Below are 21,993 nucleotides of genomic sequence, written 5' to 3'. Positions count from 1 at the left end.
TTGCAGCACTTTCCCGGGGCTTCTTATGCAAGTACTTTTGGCCGTGCACGGGTAGTTATTTCAACTTTAGCCAAGTCGAGCCAGGACAAGTCTTCAAAAACAAAACAGCACGTTTATACGCGATCGACAATTCACGCATAGTAGTTCACGTTCGGCCGTAGTTTGTCGGCTGCGATGTCATCGCTTGACAAGTCGAGCGAGTTAGAGGAACGAATTTGGGCTCGCATGCGAGCGCAAGAATTAGGACCCCTTATCAAGTAGTGCCACAGCGACATGCTTCGGCGAATGACAGCGGTAACGACGCCCTGCCGCGGTGGTCTAGTGGCCAAGGTACTCGGCGACTGACACGCAGGTCGCGGGTTTGTATCCCGGCTGCGGCGGCTGCATTTCCGATGGAGGCGGAAATGTTGTAGGCCCGTGTGCTCAGATTTGGGTGCACGTTAAAGAACCCCAGGTGGTCGAAATTTCCGGAGCACTCCACTACGGCGTCTCTCATAATCATGGTGCTTTTGGGACGTTAAACCCCACATATCAATCAAACAGCGGTAACGACGAATCTGGCAGAGCGCCCCCATCGCCACCACCAGCAGCATGCATGAAGTGGTAGCGATTCTCTGCAGAGCAGTAGGTGGACGGTGTTTCGTGTGCCGCAGCGATCACTATCACAGGCTCGCGTGCTCCTTCCAATGCACCCGACGCGATGGTAATCGAGCAACTCTGGAAACGCCGCGCGGCCTCGCGCATGCGCAAGTGCACCCAACTCCCTGCAGAGACCACGAAAGCAGCGCCACTTTCCATGCTCTACATTTTGTAAACCACATAGAAACAAACGAAATTGAACACTAACATAAATATATTTAAATTCTAAGCCGTTATTTTGGTCCCCTCTTAATAATGACCGCAAAGGTATTAGGCCTTGATATTTGTGGTTCACAGATCTTGCGCTATGGGCACAACATTCTGGTTTTAGTTACTTTTGAACGTGATTAAAAAATATAAACGCTATTCAGATCTCTATCGTTTGTATGGCGATGTTCGTACTGTGTTTGCTCGTACACCGAGAACCGAATGTTAAGGCAGAAAAAAATAATAAAAACTTCTCCTTCTTCATATAGTCGCCATTCAGTCGCGGCCGGAGAGCACATGTGAGTAAAGCACGATGCATTGACAGTATACATTCGCAAAAGAAATATGGTGAAGTGCTAGTGCAGACAATGAGGATTACGTAAATACGTAAAGTAATGGGCGGACATCAGAATAAAGCTGATTGTTGTGATCATGCATATTTGCTTCGAGTGACTTTCTGATTGGCTTGCTTGATATTCATATTGTAGTTAAAAAGGTAAAGCTAACCTTCCTCGTCCTATTCGCGGAAACAGGTGGGCGACGCTGCCGGCTTTGTGTGGCATGGTGTTGCTCCTGAGCGTGCTGCCAAGTTTTGACGAGCCAAGCCTCTTGGGCAGCAAGCGCCGCATCCTGGACTGGGACACGCTGCGCAGTGAAGTGTCTTGGACGATGCTGTTGGTCTGTGGTTCTTCGTCAGTGCTTTCGCAGATGGCTGAGGTGGGTTCAACTACAGGGCAATATTTGTGTTTGCTAAGACTACATTCCGTATTGCAAGTTTCCTTTAGCCTCAATTCGCCTTTCAGTAGTGACAAATTATGTGCGATTCACTTTTGAAGTTTCGTTTTCGCATAAGAATGCATCTTTTATGCTTTAGAAAACTAGCGAGCGAGTGATGCGCTGGTCTTGCATGGCGATGTTTGTACTGTGTTTGCTCGTACACCGAGAACCGAATGTTAAGGCAGAAAAAAATAATAAACAACTTCTTCTGCTTAGCCAGGAAACACAGCCACAACTAAGTATTCAATAACTCTGCCACGCGAGCACACAGAAACGTATAAATAAATAAGTGGTTTTAGTTAAGTTTTAAGGTTTTAAAACAATATGAAAAAAAGAAAATGCATCACACCTTTCATGACTTTAGTATTTACCTCCGGACACTCTATTAATTGTCTCAAAAGGCAAAATATTGCGCTAACTAATTGCATATATATATTTTTTAAATTTACCTATATCGGATTCAGGAACACTTTTTGGCGTGTATTGTGTAAATTTACTAACACGAGCTTCAGCAAATTTACTAACAAGAATTTCTGCAACACCTGTTAACGCCTCAACCAGGAACACTTTATTAAGCACGTGTTCCTTAAAGAGGTCATGAAACTAAATATAAAATTCCCAGCTGAAAATCTTCTCTGCTTCGATAAAGATTAGAATTGCCAATTCCGAAATACTTCGGCACAATATCCAGTTCGTAATTTATGATGGCCGTTTAGAATCGCATTTTCGTAGGTTTTACTAGTTACCACGCGGCAACATAGGGCGCTATAGGCAGTAACATGTGACGACAGTGACACGTCAGAGTAATAGAAGTTAAAACACAGTGTTACCTTTACATAGCTTAAACTAATAGATTTAGATAAACCTAGAAAAGAACTAACACAACAGGTTTGCGCTCCAAGTTGTATGATATGCAATTACAGTGAGTTCTCTGCTTGATTCTGTTTTCAAGTAAATCTGGGCTCTCTGTCATGTGTGTATCCTATCTATATTGTCCTAATACGTACTTTCTTGCCGGTTGCCTTGGCTCGATCAAAGCAGTCAGTGCAGCGTCACAGTTTTTCTGCATAGCAGCTGTCAGGCTCCAATCGGACTGGTGCGACATGACTGACAGGTAAACGTATTCGGCGGTAGAAGTTGCGGAGTAGCAGTGTTTTGCCTGCTCGTAACGCTTCTTTTTGGACTTCTTGTCACAGTATTCTATAGCAGCGTGCGAGAGTTGGGCAGACGCAGAAAATCATTGCTGTGAAGAAATGTGTAAACTTGTGTCGATATGATAATCAGCAGCAGACAATCGTAATGTCATTCCTTTTTATACCAGCAATAATTGAACATTTTTGTGTTCATGATTCAGCGGCAGCACCAAAGCAGCACTTTCGAAGCAAAACGGAATGTATCACTGAGGCCCACAGCATCCCTTTTGCTTTTTTTCTCATTATGCAGAAAGCAAACGCACAAACTGCAAAAAAGCCGTTGACTTAAAAGTGCACACACAAACAAGCACTCACACCCCCCCCCCCACACACACACACACGCACACTCACAAACGCACGTTTTCGAACAAATTCACACATTTTCTGTTTTTATAGACGTTCATCTTCACATTTGTTAGTTACCGCTAGCCTTATTGAAGCTATTGCTTCAGGTTGCGAAGTTGGGCCCTCACCCTCTGCAGCTCCGATGCTAACAAACAGAGACCTCTATTAGACACTCTGCATCAACGTTGCCTAGGCAATTTTCAGTTAGTACATCTGCAGAGATTGACAAAACGCGAATGTAATATAGGAAGAGACAGGTTTGGAGTGCAGTGAGGGACTTCTGTTTGAGTGTGGTGAGCAGGTAGGAAACTTGCAAGCTGCCGGCAGGGGCGTCTTCGAGAGCAGGTGTTTGGTGCGTAGCATCACCACGAACCCGAGCTAACAGGGGGAAGGGGTTCAACTCCCTCTTACGCTTAGCCGTGCGTGGCTTTGCCGTGTCCGGGGAAAAGGGGACACTGGGGTTTGAGCCGACGCTGGGTAATTGGACCTTTAAGGCGCCCCAGTGGAGGCAACACACTTCTTTGGCCCCGGATTCACGAAGACGGCACCCCTGGGCTGAACCATCCAGGGGAAATTGGCAGTCATATTTCCCTGTCTCTCTCTTCTTACATCTTCGTCTTTTTCTCCTCTTTAAATGTGTCCTGTCTTCTTCACTTTTCTATTTACTTCATTGTTTCCTGGCAGCTAGGGTTGACCTTGTGTGGCTATCCTACCTAGGGTAAACCATATTCGGTTATAGCATTGGCGTACTGCTGGCGTAGGGCAGACTTGTTCATACAATCAGCCGCATCCCCTTGTTGGGCTGCGTGGTGGGTGGTAGGCGACGCTGCCGAAGAAGCCATTTTTCATGGGACCTCAGAACCCTCCTGTAACTGATCCTGCCCTGAAATGGTACGCACCGATGCATCATGTTTGTTTTTCCCCAAAACATTGAAACTTTCCCAAGATACCATGTTCTTCACCGCGAAGAAATATGAACTAAAGCCAGAGCATTATCACTTTTTCTCGTGGCCAAGTGCTTAAAAGACATCATTGAAACCGGCTACAAGGCCACAAAGATGGCAAGTGGGGACATTCTCCTTGAAGTAAAAGACAAAGAACAGTACAACAAACTTTCACACCTCGTAGCGTTTGGCAATATCCCTGTATGAGTTAGTGCACACTTCACTCTCAACACCTTGAAGGGCGTAGTATCCGATCAAGACTTTACATTAATCGAAGAGGAGCTCCTACACGGATGGAAGGACCAAGGCATAGCACATGCGCAGCACATAAAAATCAGACGCAACAACACTGAAAGCGCAACAAAGCCCCTAATACTTTCAATTCAAGCATTCATCCCCATTCATTCAAAACCGGCTACGTAAATCTTCGTGTGCATCTGCACGTTCCTAACCAGAGACGTTGCTTTAAATGTCAGCGATTCGGACACGAATCTCAAACCTGCCGAGGTCAGCTTGTGGTAAATGCGGCATAACTGGTCACAGTACTTATGAGTGCAAATATGATGTGGTTCACTGTGCAAACTGGAAAGGCAGCCATGCCGCATACTCCAGGACATGCCCAGCCTGGGAAAAAGAAAAAGAAATCATCACAATAAAAGTTAACAAAAATATAACGTACCATGAAGCACGACAGCAAGTCTCACCTTCTTTCGCACTAAGAACTTCCTTCGCTGAAGTGGTGCAACGAGGGGAGGCACCACAATGGCCCTTGGCGGCTACCTGGGCTTCGTCTAGCGTGCCCATGTCAGAGCCTCCTGCCCCTCTAGTGTGAGCAGCCGGTGCTGCCCCGCCCACAGCCAACTAGTTCACACCGGTGGCCTCTAGAAGCCCTGGCAGCAGCCAGAGCAATGAGGAGACTAAGGAGGCTCCAACAACCTCCGGCCCGGTGGGGGCAAAGACTTCTTCGACCTAGGCGAAGTGTAAGCGACACACAGATCACTGTTTGGAGCGATTGTCCAGTGCCTCACAGGAAGCTATGGACACTACTTGTAGCCTAACGGCACCAGTGGCGCTAAAGGAGCGGCGACCTCTTGTCGACCACTTCAAAAAAGACAAAAAAAACAAGGCCTCACAAAAAGGCCCTGTAAAATGAACCACTCCTAATCTTGTCTACGCACAGCACTTTTAAAATTCATATTGGATAAAATTGCTCAGTGTAATGGTAAAGGGCTACTCAGAAATGTAGATGATGTTCAGCAACTTCTCAGTAAGCTTAACCCAAAAGTGCTGTGTGTCCAAGAAATGCACCTAACTCCTAAGTACAGCAACTATCTCCTCCAATACATTACTTTCCGAAGGGACCATGAAAATCCTCCGTATCATCCGGCGGAGTAGCCATTATAGCTGATAGAAGTGTGGCATGCCAGCAGATGAAGCTCCGGACAGCCCTTGAGGCAGTGGCCATTCGAACTGTACTTTTTAGCAAACTCATCGTCTTATGCTCCCTGTATATACCACCACACCATCAGCGTAAGAGGCGCGACTTGGAATTATAAATAAATGAACTACCAGAACCCTTTTTGATTTTAGGTGACTTTAACGCACACAATGCACTCTAGGGTGATTCTCGCTGTGACGCTTGAGGACGTCTCATTGAACAGCTTCTTTATTCAACTAGGTTATGTCTTTTAAATACAAAGGAGCCTACGTGTTTGAGCCTCACAAACAATAATACTCCTCGATAGATTTTAGCGTTTCATCCCCAGCACTTTTAGCCAATTTTAAATGGAATGTTCTTAAAAACCCTTATGGGAGTGACCACTTCCGGATCCACCTGAGCGTGTCAAACGAAGGCCAACTATCTTCGCAGGCTCCGAGGTGAAAGCTTGACTCAGCTGACTGGGAACAGTACCAAAGTCTTACCCACATGACATGGACCGAGTTGACTGCTCTGACCACAGATGACGCTTTCGCGTATTTCACAGCTTTTATTCTTGATGCCGTATCTTAGTGGATTATTTAAACGAGCGGATTGAGTTCAAAAGGGCGAGTTCCATAGTGGAATGATTCCTGTACGAAAGCTCGGATGATTTAGAACAAAGCATGGGCATTCCTCCATGATTTTCTAACAGTGGAAAAACGGGGCAATTTTAAGCAGGTCAAAAGGCAGGCAAGGAAAACACGCAGACAAGCCAGACGAGAGAGTTGGACAAAGTTCAATACGAGCATTAACTCGTACACAAATGAAAGAAAACTGTGGAACAAAGTCCAGAAAATTAAAGGCCAACAAACATATTCTCTCGCATTAGTAAATACCCTCGGAGAAAGCTTGGAGGACCTAGCCAACTTTCTTCGTGCACATTTTGAAAATATATCGAGCTCCTCACACTACTCTGAAGCATTACAAAAATACAAAACACAGAACAACAAAACCTAGAAAGAAACTCTTAAAAAATTGAGGCTTATAATGAGCCATTCTGCTTAGCGAAATTGCAAAAAGCACTCAACCTTTGCAACACATCTTGTCCAGGTCCTGACACCATAATGTATGAGATACTGAAGCAACTACCCTCCGAAACACAAAAAACTCTCCTTTCCTTTTACAATCTTATCTGGTATTCCGGTGTGACCCTCTCTTCTTGGATAGAAGCTGTCATAATTCCGATTTTGAAGCAGGATAAGGATCCATCATCTGAATAAAACTACAAGCCTATATCATTAACCAGTTGCATCTGTAAAGTTTTTGAGAAAATGATTATTTGCTGCCTACTCCACTTCCTAGAATAAAACAAACTGCTAGACCAATACCAGTGCAGGATTAGAGAATGCCCATTCCCCACCGATCACCTCTTATAGATTGAGACACGCATACTTGAAGCCTTTGTCCATAACCAGTTTTTTCTATCTCGATTCCTCGACATGGAAAAGCCTTATGAAACGGCGAGGAGTTTTGGGATATTGAGAGACCTCCCGCATATGGGTATACGTGGTAATATGTTCAATATCATCACATATTTCGTGTTCGAGTGGGCAATGTCTTGTCCCGAACATTCGTAAAGGCAACCGAAGTACAACAGGATAGGGTACTGAGCTGCACGTTCTTTATTATAAAAATGAACTCTCTTCATCAGTACATCCTCCATAACATATTTTACTCCACATATGTTGATGACATCCAAATGGCTTTTCAATCGTGTTCTCTCGGCATCTGTGAGCGACAGGTCCAGCCTGCTATAAACAAAGTGTCCAAACGGGCTGATTAAAATGGGGTCAAACTCAACCCACAAAAATCACTGTCCTGTTCACAGGGAGCCCCGCCGCGGTGGTGTAGTGGATAAGGTACTCGGCTGCTGACCCGCAGGTTGCGGGATCAAATCCCGGCTGCGGCGGCTGCATTTTCGATGGAGGCGGAAATGTTGTAGGCCCGTGTGCACGTTAGAAAACCCCAGGTAGTCGAAATTTCCGGAGGCCTCCACTACAGCATGTCTCATAATCATATGGTGGTTTTGGGACTTTAAACCCCACATATCAATCAATCGATCAAACCTGTTCACAGGGAAAAGAGGCTTACACCCTGATCCTCAGATTATCATGAAAGGCGAACGGCTGCCCGTAAGCACAGATCATGAGTTCCTAGGTATAATCTTGGATGCAAAACAAACATTCGTACCACACATCAAACACCTTAAAATAAATGCATGAAAAAATGAATATCCTGAAGGTATTGTCACATCCTAGGGCAGTTACAAAAAGTGCCTTATCATTATGTACAAAAGCCTCGTACGTTCACGCCCTGACTACGGGGCAATAGTGTATCATTCAGCCTCACCAAACACATTGAAGATTCTGGGTGCTGTACATCATCTGGGGATCCGCCTCTCTACAGGTGCCTATCGAACGAGCCCTGTAGACAGCCTTTACGTTGAGTCGAATGAGTGATCACTCTCCCTGCAGAGGTCCTACATGTGTTTTATCTATTATCTGAAAGTGAATGGTGATAAGGAACACCCTAAGCATTCCATAATTAAGGATTTGTCAAGTTCTGCACTTTTTGGAAACCGCCGTCGATGAGGCAGTCTTACTCACTTCGCGTGAGGGGCCTAGCCAAGATAACAGGTGTAACAGGTGTGCAGCTTTTCGAACAGTGTCTGATGGCTCGTGCTGCACACCTACCGCTGTGGCAGTGGCAGATGATAGAAGGTGATGTATTTTTCGTGGAAGTGAGGAAGCATTCACCCATTGCACATATACACACATACTTCATGGAACCTAAGCAAAAAACACGCTTGCCCTGAATATTTTAGAGATGTCTCCAAGTCTCTCACTTTTGTGTCCTATGCAGCTGTAGGGCCATCCTTTTCAGCTTGCGGTATTCTGCACCCACAAACAAGCTATTTCACCGCAGAAGCTAATGCGCTATCTGTGGCTACCAAACATATTAAGGAATTAAATCTAGAACGCGCGGTTATATACATAGACTCTTTGAGTGTTGTAACAGCTTCGAAACAATGAAAAAACATAAAACCGCCTGTATCGCTTTACTCGCTTTTATGCACGATCTACGCGCTCAAACGGCATTTTGTGGTGTGTTGGGTGCCAGGGCACCGCGAGATTGGGGAAACGTGGCCGCGGACCATCTAGCTGTATCCGCGCACGACAACGCTGCCACCAACCCATCCTTGGCAATCCCTGCTCTTTACATGAAGCACGTCCTAAAACAAAGCCTCAGAGCATATTGGCAGCGCCTATGGGCTAGACAGACTGAAAATGAACTACATATTATCAAACCGAAACTTGAAAATTGGCCACATGTATCTAAATAACGCTACGGACAAGAAACACTTACCAGGCTACAAATAGGACACACACACAGCACACATTCATTACTTCTGTCTGGTGGCGAACAATCTAGCCGTCACAAATGTGCTGAACCACCTATAGTTCTTCACATCTTGGTCTAGTACAGCGAGTTGAATGGTATCTGAAAAAAACATTTTTTACTCCCCTATCGACAGGAGCTTCCACTGCACCCTTCTATGTTCATCAGTAGGGATGCACTGTTTAAAGAAAAATCATTGTTGGCATTTAAAAAAAAATACATGGTTTTAACACTATATTTTGAGGTGACCCGTAGCACGGCTTCCTTCCGAAGGTGGCTGTTGCGGTGGTCGCATAGACAGCACCCTGCATAGCAGCTCTTGTGTTCAAGGGCACTGATGAGGCAAACGTGCTGAATAACATGTCAGTCCCAAAGTTTTTCTTATTCTTTTACTATGAGTATTGTCATTAGTTTTTAGTTAATTACTTCACCTCACTCACAACGTTTTATTATATTATGTTTTTGTCCACCTTAAGGCGAGCAATTTCAGGCCCTCATACAACCCCGTACCGTCATCTTAGTTGATATACTTCACATGTCATTGTTACATTGCAAATCATTGCCACTCTTCCATCTTTTCCATGGCGCTCTTTGGCCAAGACATGGCCCTTGGTCCATTGAAACCAACATATCACCATCAAACTTGCAAGCTTTGTGCCGCATTTACCATCAATTTCTTGGTCGGCTACATAGGAGACATCCGCATTTGCGACTGTTGCGTCACAGTAAAGAGAAAGCTGTCGCGGCTTTTTTTACAGGTGGGCGCTTTCGTAGAGCACAAAACCCTCTTAATTGCATTGTAAATGTAGCCCTAGACTACATTGACAAAGACTACAATCTTTCAGTTTGAGAATTCCATACCATTGTATTAGAACAAAATATTCACGAGGTTTGACAAAAAAGAAAATACGAGAAATCTATAAACTAAAACAAACTCGTATAGAGGAGTAACTAGAGCATTAAAGATATTTTGTGGCTGCAAGATGAAATATAGAAGTTACTTATAGCAGTGACTTAGACTGCATTCAAGTTGGTGATTGGTCAAGAGTTTTCAAACACAACTTATACATAAATGTTAGGTAAGCTTCATGAATTAACACTGTTATAATTGTCATGCTAGTGCATTATTGTCTTGTCATGTCATATACTGGACTGATTACATCATAACATTGGGGACACTTTTTGTGTGTCAAACAAGAACGTTTTCATTTCGTCATCAATATTGGCCCGTTGGTCCTATAGGTGCGTGGGCTGAAGGCATCTCGATAATTATATGATGTGAATAGCAAAAGTTACCCTCAGTTGCGTTAACGTGTTTTTCATTAAAGCAAGTTTATTGTTGCTGGTTATCCAAAAATATTCCGTGTTTCGAATATGCACTATTCAATTCGAGTACCAAATTGATTAAAACGATACTTGATTGATTATTCTAGTATTTTGAATATTTGCACATTCCTACCAATAACTGATACTCCCTCAATTGCACGCTTGTCAGTTATCGCCTACTTTTCGAATTTCAGTTTGATCATTTATCAAAGTGACTTACGCTGCCACATTTTATTGCTGCCTCAATGTGAATGCATACCCACATGTTCTGGCACCAGCATATGATGTATTAAGCGCGATGCCAAGTGCTCCTATGGTCATTTGTACCGTATCTACGCAAAGAAAGAAAAACAGAAAGAAAGAAAAAAGAAGGTGAGGAGTTAATTTCTCCTCCTCGACTAGCTTCTACACTAGCTAAGGAGGTAAGATGTTTGAGATTGAGATTGGGTCCCCTCGATGTCTCAAATTCACGGTGGCAGCTCGAAAGAAGAGCCGTAGTGTGGTGAAGAGACGCTTTATTGCAGCCCGGGCATCTTTCCGAGTGCAAGCCGGAACCTCCGTTCTCTCATTTCAGATAAAATTGTCCACTTTTCAACCCCCGGTTGAACAAAGATTCTGCACACAAGCGAATCACGCGTTGGGGCTCGCATCATCACAACCAGTTGCAGAAACACTTTCATAACAGGCATTGCATTGGTAAAAACCACGGTACCAATTACAACACGCAAAGGAACAGGTTCTCTGCGTGTCACACTCTCTGTCATGCCAGGCCGTGTATCGGCTGACCTCCGTCGGTAGCCGTTCTCACGCTGGAGCTCCATCAGCTTTCTCATTAAACGTCACTTCATAGAAGCCTTCTTAAGCGCGGAGAGTACACCGTGAGGCCGTGTGCTCTGACCAGGTGTTCACACGACACGAGGCGCCTGTCCATCCTAACAACAGTCGGTAATGACGTATAGCGGGGTTGGATAAGGTCGTCTGCGCGCTGCCATCATGTTTCAAACAGCCCAGTGGTCGCGTCGCTGCGTTATTCTCAAAGGCGCGCTTGTATACCAACAACGACTTAAACTCAGACGGTGGCACTTGGCCTGCTTCTTGCAAGACGCTCTTCCAAGTAAGCTTTCCCCTTTTAGCGCCAGATGGGGCCACCTTGACGGGACGGGAGCTGGCTCCGCGCTCTGCATCAGCCGCATTAATTGCGCTCTGCACAACACGCCGCTGATGGTTACTTCATACAAACTCCTCCCCCCTCAAGAGTGTTACTGGATACTTATGTCCAGTAACGCGATAAAAAAGAAAAAAATCACTCAAAATAAACTCTCTTTCGGTGCGCGCACATGCGTAAACAGATTTTCACATCAATCTCAACAAGAGAACTTTTGCGCCCTTCTGCGAAATAGACACAGCGACACATATACCTAATGCTTCATTGGTCCACCAAAATATAACACTCTCGTAATGCACAACAATGAAGAATGCACTCAAAATGAAGTCTACAGCGCCAGTCAGTTCGCATTACCTTGACACAGGGCACACGCAGCTTGCAAAGTCCTGCGGCTGTTGTCTTTTAAATTCACCACACCACACGGTCATTATCCCAACCTGTGAGACCCACTCGATGCGCCCTCCAGGCCCCGCATGACAATATTAAGGAGAGCGATGGGCCCAGCGCTATAGGTATACCTCAGTGTCAACGATTCGCACCAAGAAAAGAATTGATAATGAACCTACTTCGCAAACGCTATCCCATTTTATCTACAAATCTATTCCTACACAACACATCTACTGCAACTAAAAGCAGTTCTACCACTTAGAGGCAAGCTTGCATCTCAACAACAGAAACCCAACAAAATATTCCTAGTGAACAAAATAATCATTTTCACATCATGCTCGAACTATAACTCTGTTCGACTCACGTTAACATCGCGCATAACACCTACACGTGCGGTGCAAACTACTGTACAGTCATTCAATTCACAAAAATTGCTTCAGCGGCTACATATCATCATTACCAACAACAACAACAACAACAACAACAACAACAACAACAACAACAACAACAACAACAACAACAACAACAACAACAACAACAACAACAACAACAGCAACAGCAACGACAACAACGAAAACTCAACCATATGAAACAGACAAAACATCCTATTGCCAATAAACAGTTACGATCCCTGAATCAAATGATCGTCCGAGACGCGAAAGAGCGTCGCAGCCTTGTGCGATGCGCCTTCGTTAGAAAAAAACTTTTTTTTCCACATTCGCCTCTTATTCAACTGTGAACGCCTCCCGTCGTGACTGGTTCAGCCTGTTACTGAATGATGTGACTGATTATGCACAGTCACCTATTGTTTGGGAGAGGCAACCTCTAATTGCAGTTTCCTAGTCACTCGTAGCCAAACAAAACGCTTTGCTATGGTTGGTTGCCGTCAACTCCGAAATCCGTGCGAAGGTCTCTAACTCAATTCAAACGTGACCTGTGCCTCTAAGTTTCACGGCAGCGTGTTCAACACTCTCGAACTGCCGTTATCAATTAATAACAGACTTTCTACTAAAAGCTTTTCAACGTCACCACCCGTCGGTAACGCGCCATACCTAAATACCAAAGAAAAAACAACAAACTGGTTACTAAAATAACCTATCTTTCACGGAGATCTCGCTAAAAAACTGACTCAAAATGAAATGGATAGATCCAAAGATAATTCTCGTGGTTCGATCCTTCAAAGAACTTACGGCTCCACTTTTGAGTCGCACACGTGATGGTCCCGTCCTGGGGACTTTTACTTTCGAACAGGGAATACCCAAGACGTATATCCCATTCGTTTGACCACCGAACCCCAACGTTAGCCCCTTTATCTCAAAGTATGTTGAACGCGCTTCCTCATCTTCTTTTCTCACGACTTACCATCGCAAGAGCCATCATGTGCTAACAATTCTTCTCGGCCCGACTTTTTGGAAGACGCGCTATGCATTCGAGAAGCAAGACCTGCCTTACATCTGCTAAGACAATTCCTTCTTTTCGTGTTACCACAGCGCTCAAGTCCCTTACCAGATGTGTTAACCGCTTTTTAAATGGGAGCGTTTTTCCCCGTTGCTCACAGTCTTCAGTACAAATATCTTCTGGATCGCAGCGACGTTGGAAAGTCTGCTCCTCGGCAACCACACCACCGCGCCGGGTTCCGCTTCGGCAGCCCTGTCACCGGCAGCATCCAGACGCGACACTGTGATGTGCAAACAGAAGGCGAAAACAGCGACCCAGCAGCGCATGAACTCAGCGAATGGACTCCTGAATTCCATGCGTACAAAGTTGAACAGCCAAGCCCACAAACGAAAGTTCTACCCTCTCATTAATTCTTGGTTTCCACTAAGCCTAACGCGTCTCCTGTCGGCGCTCCAGCCGACGCTGCCCCTGCTTCTTTCAAGCCGAGGTACCGTATTCAATGGGAACAACTGCGCGTGGCACAGGCGGGCTCATTCCTTTGCTCTCTTCCGGCACTCTAAGGGTGGTCCGGCACTATAATAGGGCAAAGCACATTCTTTTGCTCTCTTCCGGCAGTATAAGAGTGGTTTTTCGACCAAGCGGAGGCCTCGCCTTGAACGGAGCCATGGCGCAGCCACTCATGCAAACTCTGCAGGTCACCGCTTCTGGCAGGGACCTTGGAGAGCTTCACCTCCGGATACACCCTACGAATAACGCCTTCACGGTTGCTACCTGTCTCGAGATAACCACTCTACACCTTGTACAACTCAAAGAATTGGTTCACCGAAAGACCAGCTAACCTGTCGCCGCCTACATAGGGCCCCCACCCGCAGCACTGTGCGGCGTCACCTCGCAAGCCTACTGGAAGGAAACTCTTGAGCAGATGCTGAAGGACTTTCAGACCCGTAACCCAGACACTGATATCACCGCTGCCCACAAAATGGGTAGGACCCTGTTTATATTGATCACCTTTGCCCACGGACTAGTACCTCACATCATACGCTACATGTGTGTAGTGTATAGGTGCACAGAGTACAAGGTAAGCCCAGATGCATGCACAAACTGTCGCTAACCAAACCAGAGATACGACTTGTGCCACTACCCCAAAAGTGGCCTTTGCTCACGATGCGGAGACAAGCATGATTGGCAAGATGTTCTCTCCTGTATCCCAAGCTGCATTCTCTGTGGGGGTCAGCACCTCACAGGCACTGAATCGTGCAAGGCGAGAAATTCTGCCACAAAACGATGCAGCCCACCGCCTCAGAACACAACGTTCCCTACTAAAGAGGACTTTCCCCCACTCGGCAACACTCACCCATCTACGTCTGCGTGGTCTTCCGGGGCCGTCAGAACGGGCGGCATGAGCTTTCAGGACACGGAACTGCAAGCTCTACAGGAAAAGGTTAAGTATGTCAGGGCAGGATTCTCTACCTCCACCCCAACTCTCACTACAATTCCACCACCCTAATCTTTGCCCACCTCCTCTCACCAGCCTCCACAGAAAAAAAGGGGGCCTGTTGAGAGCCCGGCCCAGCCCATAGACTTGGAAGCAAAATTTGGGGATCTTGCAGAAAAGTTAGAAGCCAGGTTCACAGAGCGCATTACAGCGCTAGTCAATGCACAATGTCGAATTATTATAGAAGCTACCATTACCGGTATTGTGGATAATGTCCCCTCGAGCATCATTACCACATTGGAATAGTGTTTAGCTCATACATCTTAGCTCTAATCAGCCTCTCCTTCCACAGCCTCACTCGCAAAACCCCTGTTTTGCCCTTCCACATTACAACATGACTTCTTCGACGGGCAGTAATTTGTTACAATTTATCCAATGGAACTGCAGGGGCTTTCGGCGAGAGCGTGGGCCTCTGCAGCAAATCATTATCAATTCATTGTTACCACAAAATATTATTACATATCAAGATGCGACTGTTTGCAGGCGACTGCCAAGCATTACTGTTATTCCATTAGACTCAACAGATGTTCCTCACGTAATACCATACTTCGGTAACTACTTACCTTACGTGCAGCATCATATCACTTCCCTATCGCTCACACCTTCATTGTAGTTTTACCACCTAACCCTGCATGGTCCCTCCTTTTTGTTCTTAACTGCCATCTTCCTCCACGACAGTCTGTTCAGTTACTTTTTCCTCTGCTCAAGTCCGCTACACAAGTGGCAGCAATCAATCCCCTACTATTCATCAGTGACTTAACTGCGCTCACATGGACTTGGGTTTTTGGCGCACTAACCAGAGGGGAACAGTCCTATGCAATGAAGCGTCGATGCTCCATCTGACCCCTTTCAATCATTTCAGCCTGCCTAATCGGATTGGTAATAGTGTCACAGCTGATACTAGTCCAGACCTCACGCTTGGCAGAAATAACACTAATTTGCAATGGGAAAGAACGCAAATCACATTGGGCAGTGACCACCACCTAATTATCATTGCAGTTAATCATCAACAAACTCGGCGTAAGTTTACTGTTAGGCGAGTTAAGTGGGACCAGCGGCACATATTCAGGCAATCGCGGCCAACACAGGCCTCCTTCAACTTTGACTTCTCGGTTATGCAGTTACAGGAGGACATTCGCCAGTATACCCCAACACTAGATACAACCCCGAATATCCCCGATATCGACAGTAAGCTCGCCCATCTCTTGGAAACTCATATAACATTACGCAAAGGTGGAAAACTCACAAGCACACCCGGAAACTAAAAATCAAACTCGCACAGCCTCAAGCGCAAATATAACAGCACAGCACAACCCTTTTCAAGGCTAACTGGGCTCACATTTGGGAGAATATCCGCGGAAATATCTCCACAACCCGCGCTTACTATCTGTTGCGCCACCTACTAGATCCAATGCAATCCAAAAACCATACGCGTCTTAGCATTCGCCGCCTCACTCATAGCTATCGGCAGGACACCGATGCCTTCCTTATACAGGTGAAATACACCTTTACCTCAACTGGTCGTCCTACCAAACACCCCGAGCACACTGGCACATCCCAACTCCAGTTTGATGCCCTTATTACAAAATCAGAGTTTCCCACAGCCTTACTAAAATTACGTAATACAGCACTCGGTGAAGATCAAACTACTAACACTGAAATTCGAAATCTTGATGATGCTTCTATATCTGATCTAGTGAACTATTTTATAGAATGTTGGGAAGCTGGTATCTTCCCTGCCTCCTGGAAGCACGCGAAAATCATATTTATCTCTAAACCTCACAAACCCATCACCATCGACAATATTCGTTTCATTTCAATAACATCCCGTCTTAGGTGTTTGAGCACATATTTCTTGCTAGGCTGACGATGTACATAAAAGAAAATCAACTTTCCCCCTACAATATGTTAGGACTTCGTGCGCATCTTTCTGCACAGGATTCCCCACTCCAAATTACTCACGACGTGCTTGAAGATAGTATTCCCCACCTTACTAAAGCAATTCTGGTGGTAGACCTCACTAAAGCATTCGATAGAATTTGACACGATGCCATTTTAAGGCAACTGAACTTATAAGAACTTATAACTTTGTCCGTGCCTTTCTCTCTGGGTGCACTGCCTCCTTGCACATTGATAACATGAGCACGGCCTCCTATACGATTGGCGAGGTCGGAACTCCTCAAGGCGCAGTCCTCTTCCCTTTCCTCTTTAGTATTGCTCTCATTCCCTTAGCCCAAAAACTAAATCACATCCCACACCTAAATCACACCTTATACGAGCATGATATAACGACATAGACTAAATAAGATTCTGACGCACAAATAGAAGAAACTCTTCAATTAGCAGCCGATACCATCTCAGCTCATGCGTCATCTATTGGGATCAAATGCTCCCTCTCCAAATCCGCGCTCCTTCTTATAAGACCAAAATCAGGCGCTAACTCGCCCATCAAAATCACATTACGAGGAACCGCTAGCCGCCTCACGCCCACACTGCGAATCCTTGACCTTTACTTGCAGGATTCCGGACGGAATGACCACACCCTCAAAACACTCAAGCCTTCTATGCAATTGGTATTGCAGCTTTTACGCCGTGTATCTTCAATGCACAAGGGTTTAGACGAAGCGGACAATATGAAAGTTGTACATGCTTTCACACAACCGCATTCTATACGCCACCCCATACCTTAAGCTGAGCAGCACAGAAACGGAACGCGTGAATGCCATGATTCGCGTTGCAACTAAGGCAGCCGTGAAACTTCATCGTAACACAAGCACAGCCAAACTTTTTGAACTGGGCATGCACAGTACCCTTTCTTAGCTAGTGGAGGCACATCTTTAGGCACAGTATTTACGACTTTCCGCTAGCGCCTCTGGCCGCCATATTCGCATAAGCATACCCGCTAATCAAGCAACCTGCCTGGCCATTCCAAGACAGGTTCATGCCTTTATAATAGCCAAACCCTTGCCTCGCAATGTCCACACTGAGCATCACATCGCTCGCCGTGTGGCTCGCGCAAAAGCCCTTCACAATAGTTACGGACAAGCTGAGGGTGCCATTTGGGTAGACGCCGCTTGTACGGCACACGAAGCTGTGACAGTTGCCTGCAACCCTACGCTACTTCATTCCCTGATTTACCACCTTCCCTCAGGTTCTACAGATGAGGAGGCAGAGGAGACCGCTATCGCTTTAGCCCTTGCAAAAGCCGATGCACAGTACGGCTTCACTGATTCAAAAACTGATCTGTATAACTATGCCAGGGGCAGGATACACCCCTCTGCCTGGCAGTTGTTCAACACCCCACCACAATATTAACCGCGAACGTTATAGCTTCATTGGGTACCGGCTCATTCAGGGAAGCCTGGAAATGAGGCTGCCGATAAATTGGCTCGAGGACCGATTTGCCGCGCTCAGCGCAGCTTCGATTCGGGCTTTTCAAAGGAGCGGCCACACACTTTCGCAGAGCTCACAAAAATACACCGTTCGAACCGTCGGATGTAGCCTCTTCCAAATCCCTCTTTTACGCACTGCCAACAAATCCTAAGGAGACGTCCACAGGCTCGCACTCTTTCTTCCCCTCAGCTGCTGTCCCACTACTGTGGTACTTCCCCGGAATGTTCCCCCTACGGCGAAGCTCATGCCACCCTTTTCTATATCCTATTCGGCTGCCCTGCTGATCCTCCCCTGCAGAGACAGCCTGCCATATCAAGCTTGGAGAGCGGGGAGGTCCTTCTCTCGTCTGGGGACCCGGCGTTGCAGCTAGCTGCGATGACTAGGGCAGCCGATGTCATCGCGGCGAGAGGCATGACCGTGTAGGCGTGGTGCGGGACCACGCGGTGGTCCAGGGATCCCGGGGGGGGGGGGGGGGCAAACACCTTTATTATATAAAAGTTTTTTTGTCTGTCTGCCTGTGTGTCTCTCTGTTCTGCTCTTTTGCTCGGGCGTCCCGTATTTCGTTTCCTTTGTATCCTACCGAAGTTTTCGCATCGCCCAGTGTGTTTGTCACTTCGCGCGCACTTCATGGCAATTCCTCTACTGAGCGCTGCACGGCGTTAGCGCTAGTGCAAGAACCTCTACACACATGCTCTGGCTCCATCGTCGGTGAATAACGCTCCAATCTAATTTCCCCTCTTACACAGGTGATTCCTGCGTTACCTTCATTTAGATGGTGCAGCGTAATCTGCGGGAGTAAGTAATTCGGGCACACGCGTATTCAACTGATCGGTCACTGCGCGTCGCGATTTCACCGGCTCAGCAACACTTCCTAACGGTGCTGGAAGTGCGAGAGGTAACCACACTAGACGCGCGGTAACACCTTGCCCAAAAGCGTCGGTTAACCTTATTGTGCCAGTACTGTGACCCAAAATCTCAGCGGACTCTTCATTCTCTCTTACCACTGTGAAAGGGGCATCTGAGTCAACGCGCGCGAAAAAGGGCTTGTTTCCCACAAAAGTCTCGATCTGCGGATCCCTCATCAGCGGGGTTTTCATAACCGCAGAGTGCCGCGACAGTGTGGATTGGCTTCCCAATGATTGCTTCTTCCGGGAAGCCACGCATAAAACTTCCGCGGTAACAGCAGCCTTGTCACACGAGAGCTTGCAATCTCTCTGAAAGTAGCCCGCTTTTCCGCAGCCAAAGCATGGTCTCAAATTAAGGCTGAAATTCGCCCTATCAAATTGCTTGGCTTGCTGTCCATATTTAAAATTTTTGGTTCGGCACTGCTCTAACAGCCCTGCCTGCGCAGCATAGGCTTTCCTCAAAATCGGCGGCTACTTGTGCAATGTCCATGGGCTTTAACCTGTTCTTTAATTCCTGCTGAAGCACCAGTGAGCGTAGCTATTTTGGCCATAACGGTTATATCCTATCAGTCATTAGCGACTCCCTAAAATCTTATAACGACTCTACCTCTCTACTTCTCAAGTAGTTGGTGAACATAGTCTCCAGGCGCGCCGTCACTTGGCTCCAAGACTTGCCTGCTTCTGTTTTGATTTCCACAAACATACGACGGTACTCGCTCGGAGACATACACAGCTCCTTTAACTTTCTAGACTTCAAATCTGAATATGGCATTACCCCTGCTTCTGCTTGATTGGCAAAGAACGTATGCATCTTGTCATTTACAAATAGTATCAAAATCGTGCACTGTATTTGCTCGGGTATGCTCATTGCCACAAAAAGAGCGTCCACAAGTTTGAATCAGGCTGGAATAATTGCTTCATTACTAGGAATGGGCGCTAGGACTGTCTTCAGCTGTTTCGCGTACCGTGCGATACTGGAATGCCGGTTACGGTTTTCCGGCACCCCTGATGATGCATGCGACGACCTCATCTTCTCCATCTCAAGCTTAAGATTTAGCGCTTCACTTAAATCTCAAGCTGCAACTCGCGGGTGCAATTTGATTTATTCACACTGTCACCTTTCATCACAACTCTCTGAATCCGCCATCTCCCAGAGTGTGCCTGAACGCAAGTGCATTCAGTAAGAAGAAAAATTGGGGCCCCGAGAGAGCACAAAGCAGGCCTCTCCTTGCAGTGATGCGTCGCCCGATGCACTTGACAGTTGGATCTGCAGCCAACTCGTCGCCAACGCTAGTTGCGATGACCAGTTTCAATGCAGCAGGTCTCGGCCCGATCACCCCTGTCGCTGACTCAGTCTGTCACGTCAGCTGTCCCTGCTGCTCTGCTCCTAAAGCAGCACCCTGCAGCATCTCTCCGGTAAGTCCGTCGCACAACGACAAAATTTGGCTCTGCTCTCGTTCAGTGACGCGCAGAGCTTTTGCGCTGACTAACTCTTGGCTCCAATGTTGATCGGCAGGCTCGTACCGCTTGCCAACGCTGCTTCTCGTAGCGTGCCGACAGGTCCCAAAGCAGCGAGTGTCTTGACACTACTTGTGGCAGCGCACCAGCAGGTCCCAAAAGTGGTCAGTGTCTTGTGAGTTTCCCGGACTTCAGCGTAATCCTTGCTGTGGGCTCTCCACATCCTGTCGAGTGCGCCAGCTAATTTTCTCTTCCTCAACTAGCTTCTACACTAACTAAGGAGGGAAGACGTTTGACGCTCGAAATGGGTCCCCTCGATGACTCGAGTGCACGGTGGCAGCGCGAAGAAAGAGCCATAGTGCGGTGAAGAGACGCTTTATTGCAGCCTCAGGCGTTTGCCCGAGTTCAAGCCCGAACCTCCGCTCGCCCATTTCAGATTAAAACATCCTCTTTTCAACCCTTGGATGAACAACGGGTCTTCACACAAGTCAATCACACGTTGGGGCTCGCATAATCGCAACCAATTGCAGAAACACTTCCATAATAGACACTGCATTGGTAAAAACCACGTTACCAAATACAACACGCAAAGGGATAGGTTCTCCGCCTGTTACTTTCTGTCTCGTGCCAGGCCGCGTATCGGCCGACCTCCGTCGGTAGCTGTTCTCACTCTCGAGCTCCATCAGCTTTCCCAATAAATGTCGCTTCATAGAAGCCTCCTTAAGCGCGGAGAGTACACCGTGAGGCCCTGTGCGCTGACCAGGTGTGCACGCGTCAGCGAGGTGCCCGGCTATCTTACCAACAGCCGGTAATGACGTTAGCGGGGGAGGATAAGCTTGTCTGCGTGCCGCCATCATGTTTCAAACAGCCCAGTAGTCGCGTAGCTGCGTCATTCTCAATGGCGCGCGTGTATACCAACAACGACTTAAACTCAGACGGGGGCACTTCGCCTGCTTCTTGCAAGACGCTCTTCCGAGTAAGCTTTCCCCTTTTAGGCCAGACGGGGCCACCTTCACGGGACGGGAGCTGGCTCCGCGCTCTGCATCAGCCGCATTTATTGCGCTACACACAACACGCCACTGATGATTACCTCCTACTAACTTGAGGCTCTCGCACGTGCGCGCTACCATTTTATTAGTGGTAGCTTGCACGTGTTGTCATGGGCTCACAACGTGGCTCCGTAATGGTAGCTCACTTGACGTGAAAGCAATATGATAACTTTAATAGAGTTGGTGAACAGGCAGAGGCTACTTGTGGTTCCGTACATGCAGGAGGCAACACACAGCCTAAAAAAAAAGGCTAGTCAGTTCAACATGCCATTTATCTTAGCCCTGAAGAAGCTCGCTCAGCTGAGCCCGCGCAGCACCTGTGGTAAACAAGAGGGTTTCTTAAAAAATAATGAGAAATGGTTTGTTAAGTGTGCCAACAACGTCTTGTACGAGATTACCATGCCCTGCGGCAAAGCTTACATTGGAAAGACGG

General features: G+C 46.7%; 1 protein-coding gene across 1 annotated transcript in view; it reads left to right on the top strand.

Annotated features, from left to right (window-relative positions):
- The first annotated feature begins 1,256 nt into the window (after positions 1 to 1,256).
- LOC142803532 (uncharacterized) overlaps positions 1,257 to 21,993 on the top strand; it is a 136,513-nt gene continuing 115,776 nt past the window's right edge. The window contains exon 1 of the mRNA XM_075888661.1: positions 1,257 to 1,563. Coding sequence (XP_075744776.1) covers positions 1,408 to 1,563 — 156 coding nt within the window. The 5' untranslated portion in view covers positions 1,257 to 1,407. The remainder of the gene's footprint in view (positions 1,564 to 21,993) is intronic.

This window comes from Rhipicephalus microplus, chromosome 3, assembly GCF_043290135.1.
Source record: "Rhipicephalus microplus isolate Deutch F79 chromosome 3, USDA_Rmic, whole genome shotgun sequence".
Lineage (NCBI taxonomy): Eukaryota > Metazoa > Arthropoda > Arachnida > Ixodida > Ixodidae > Rhipicephalus > Rhipicephalus microplus.
The sequence above is the reverse complement of the archived record's forward strand: the minus strand, read 5'-3'. Positions and strand labels throughout refer to the sequence as shown.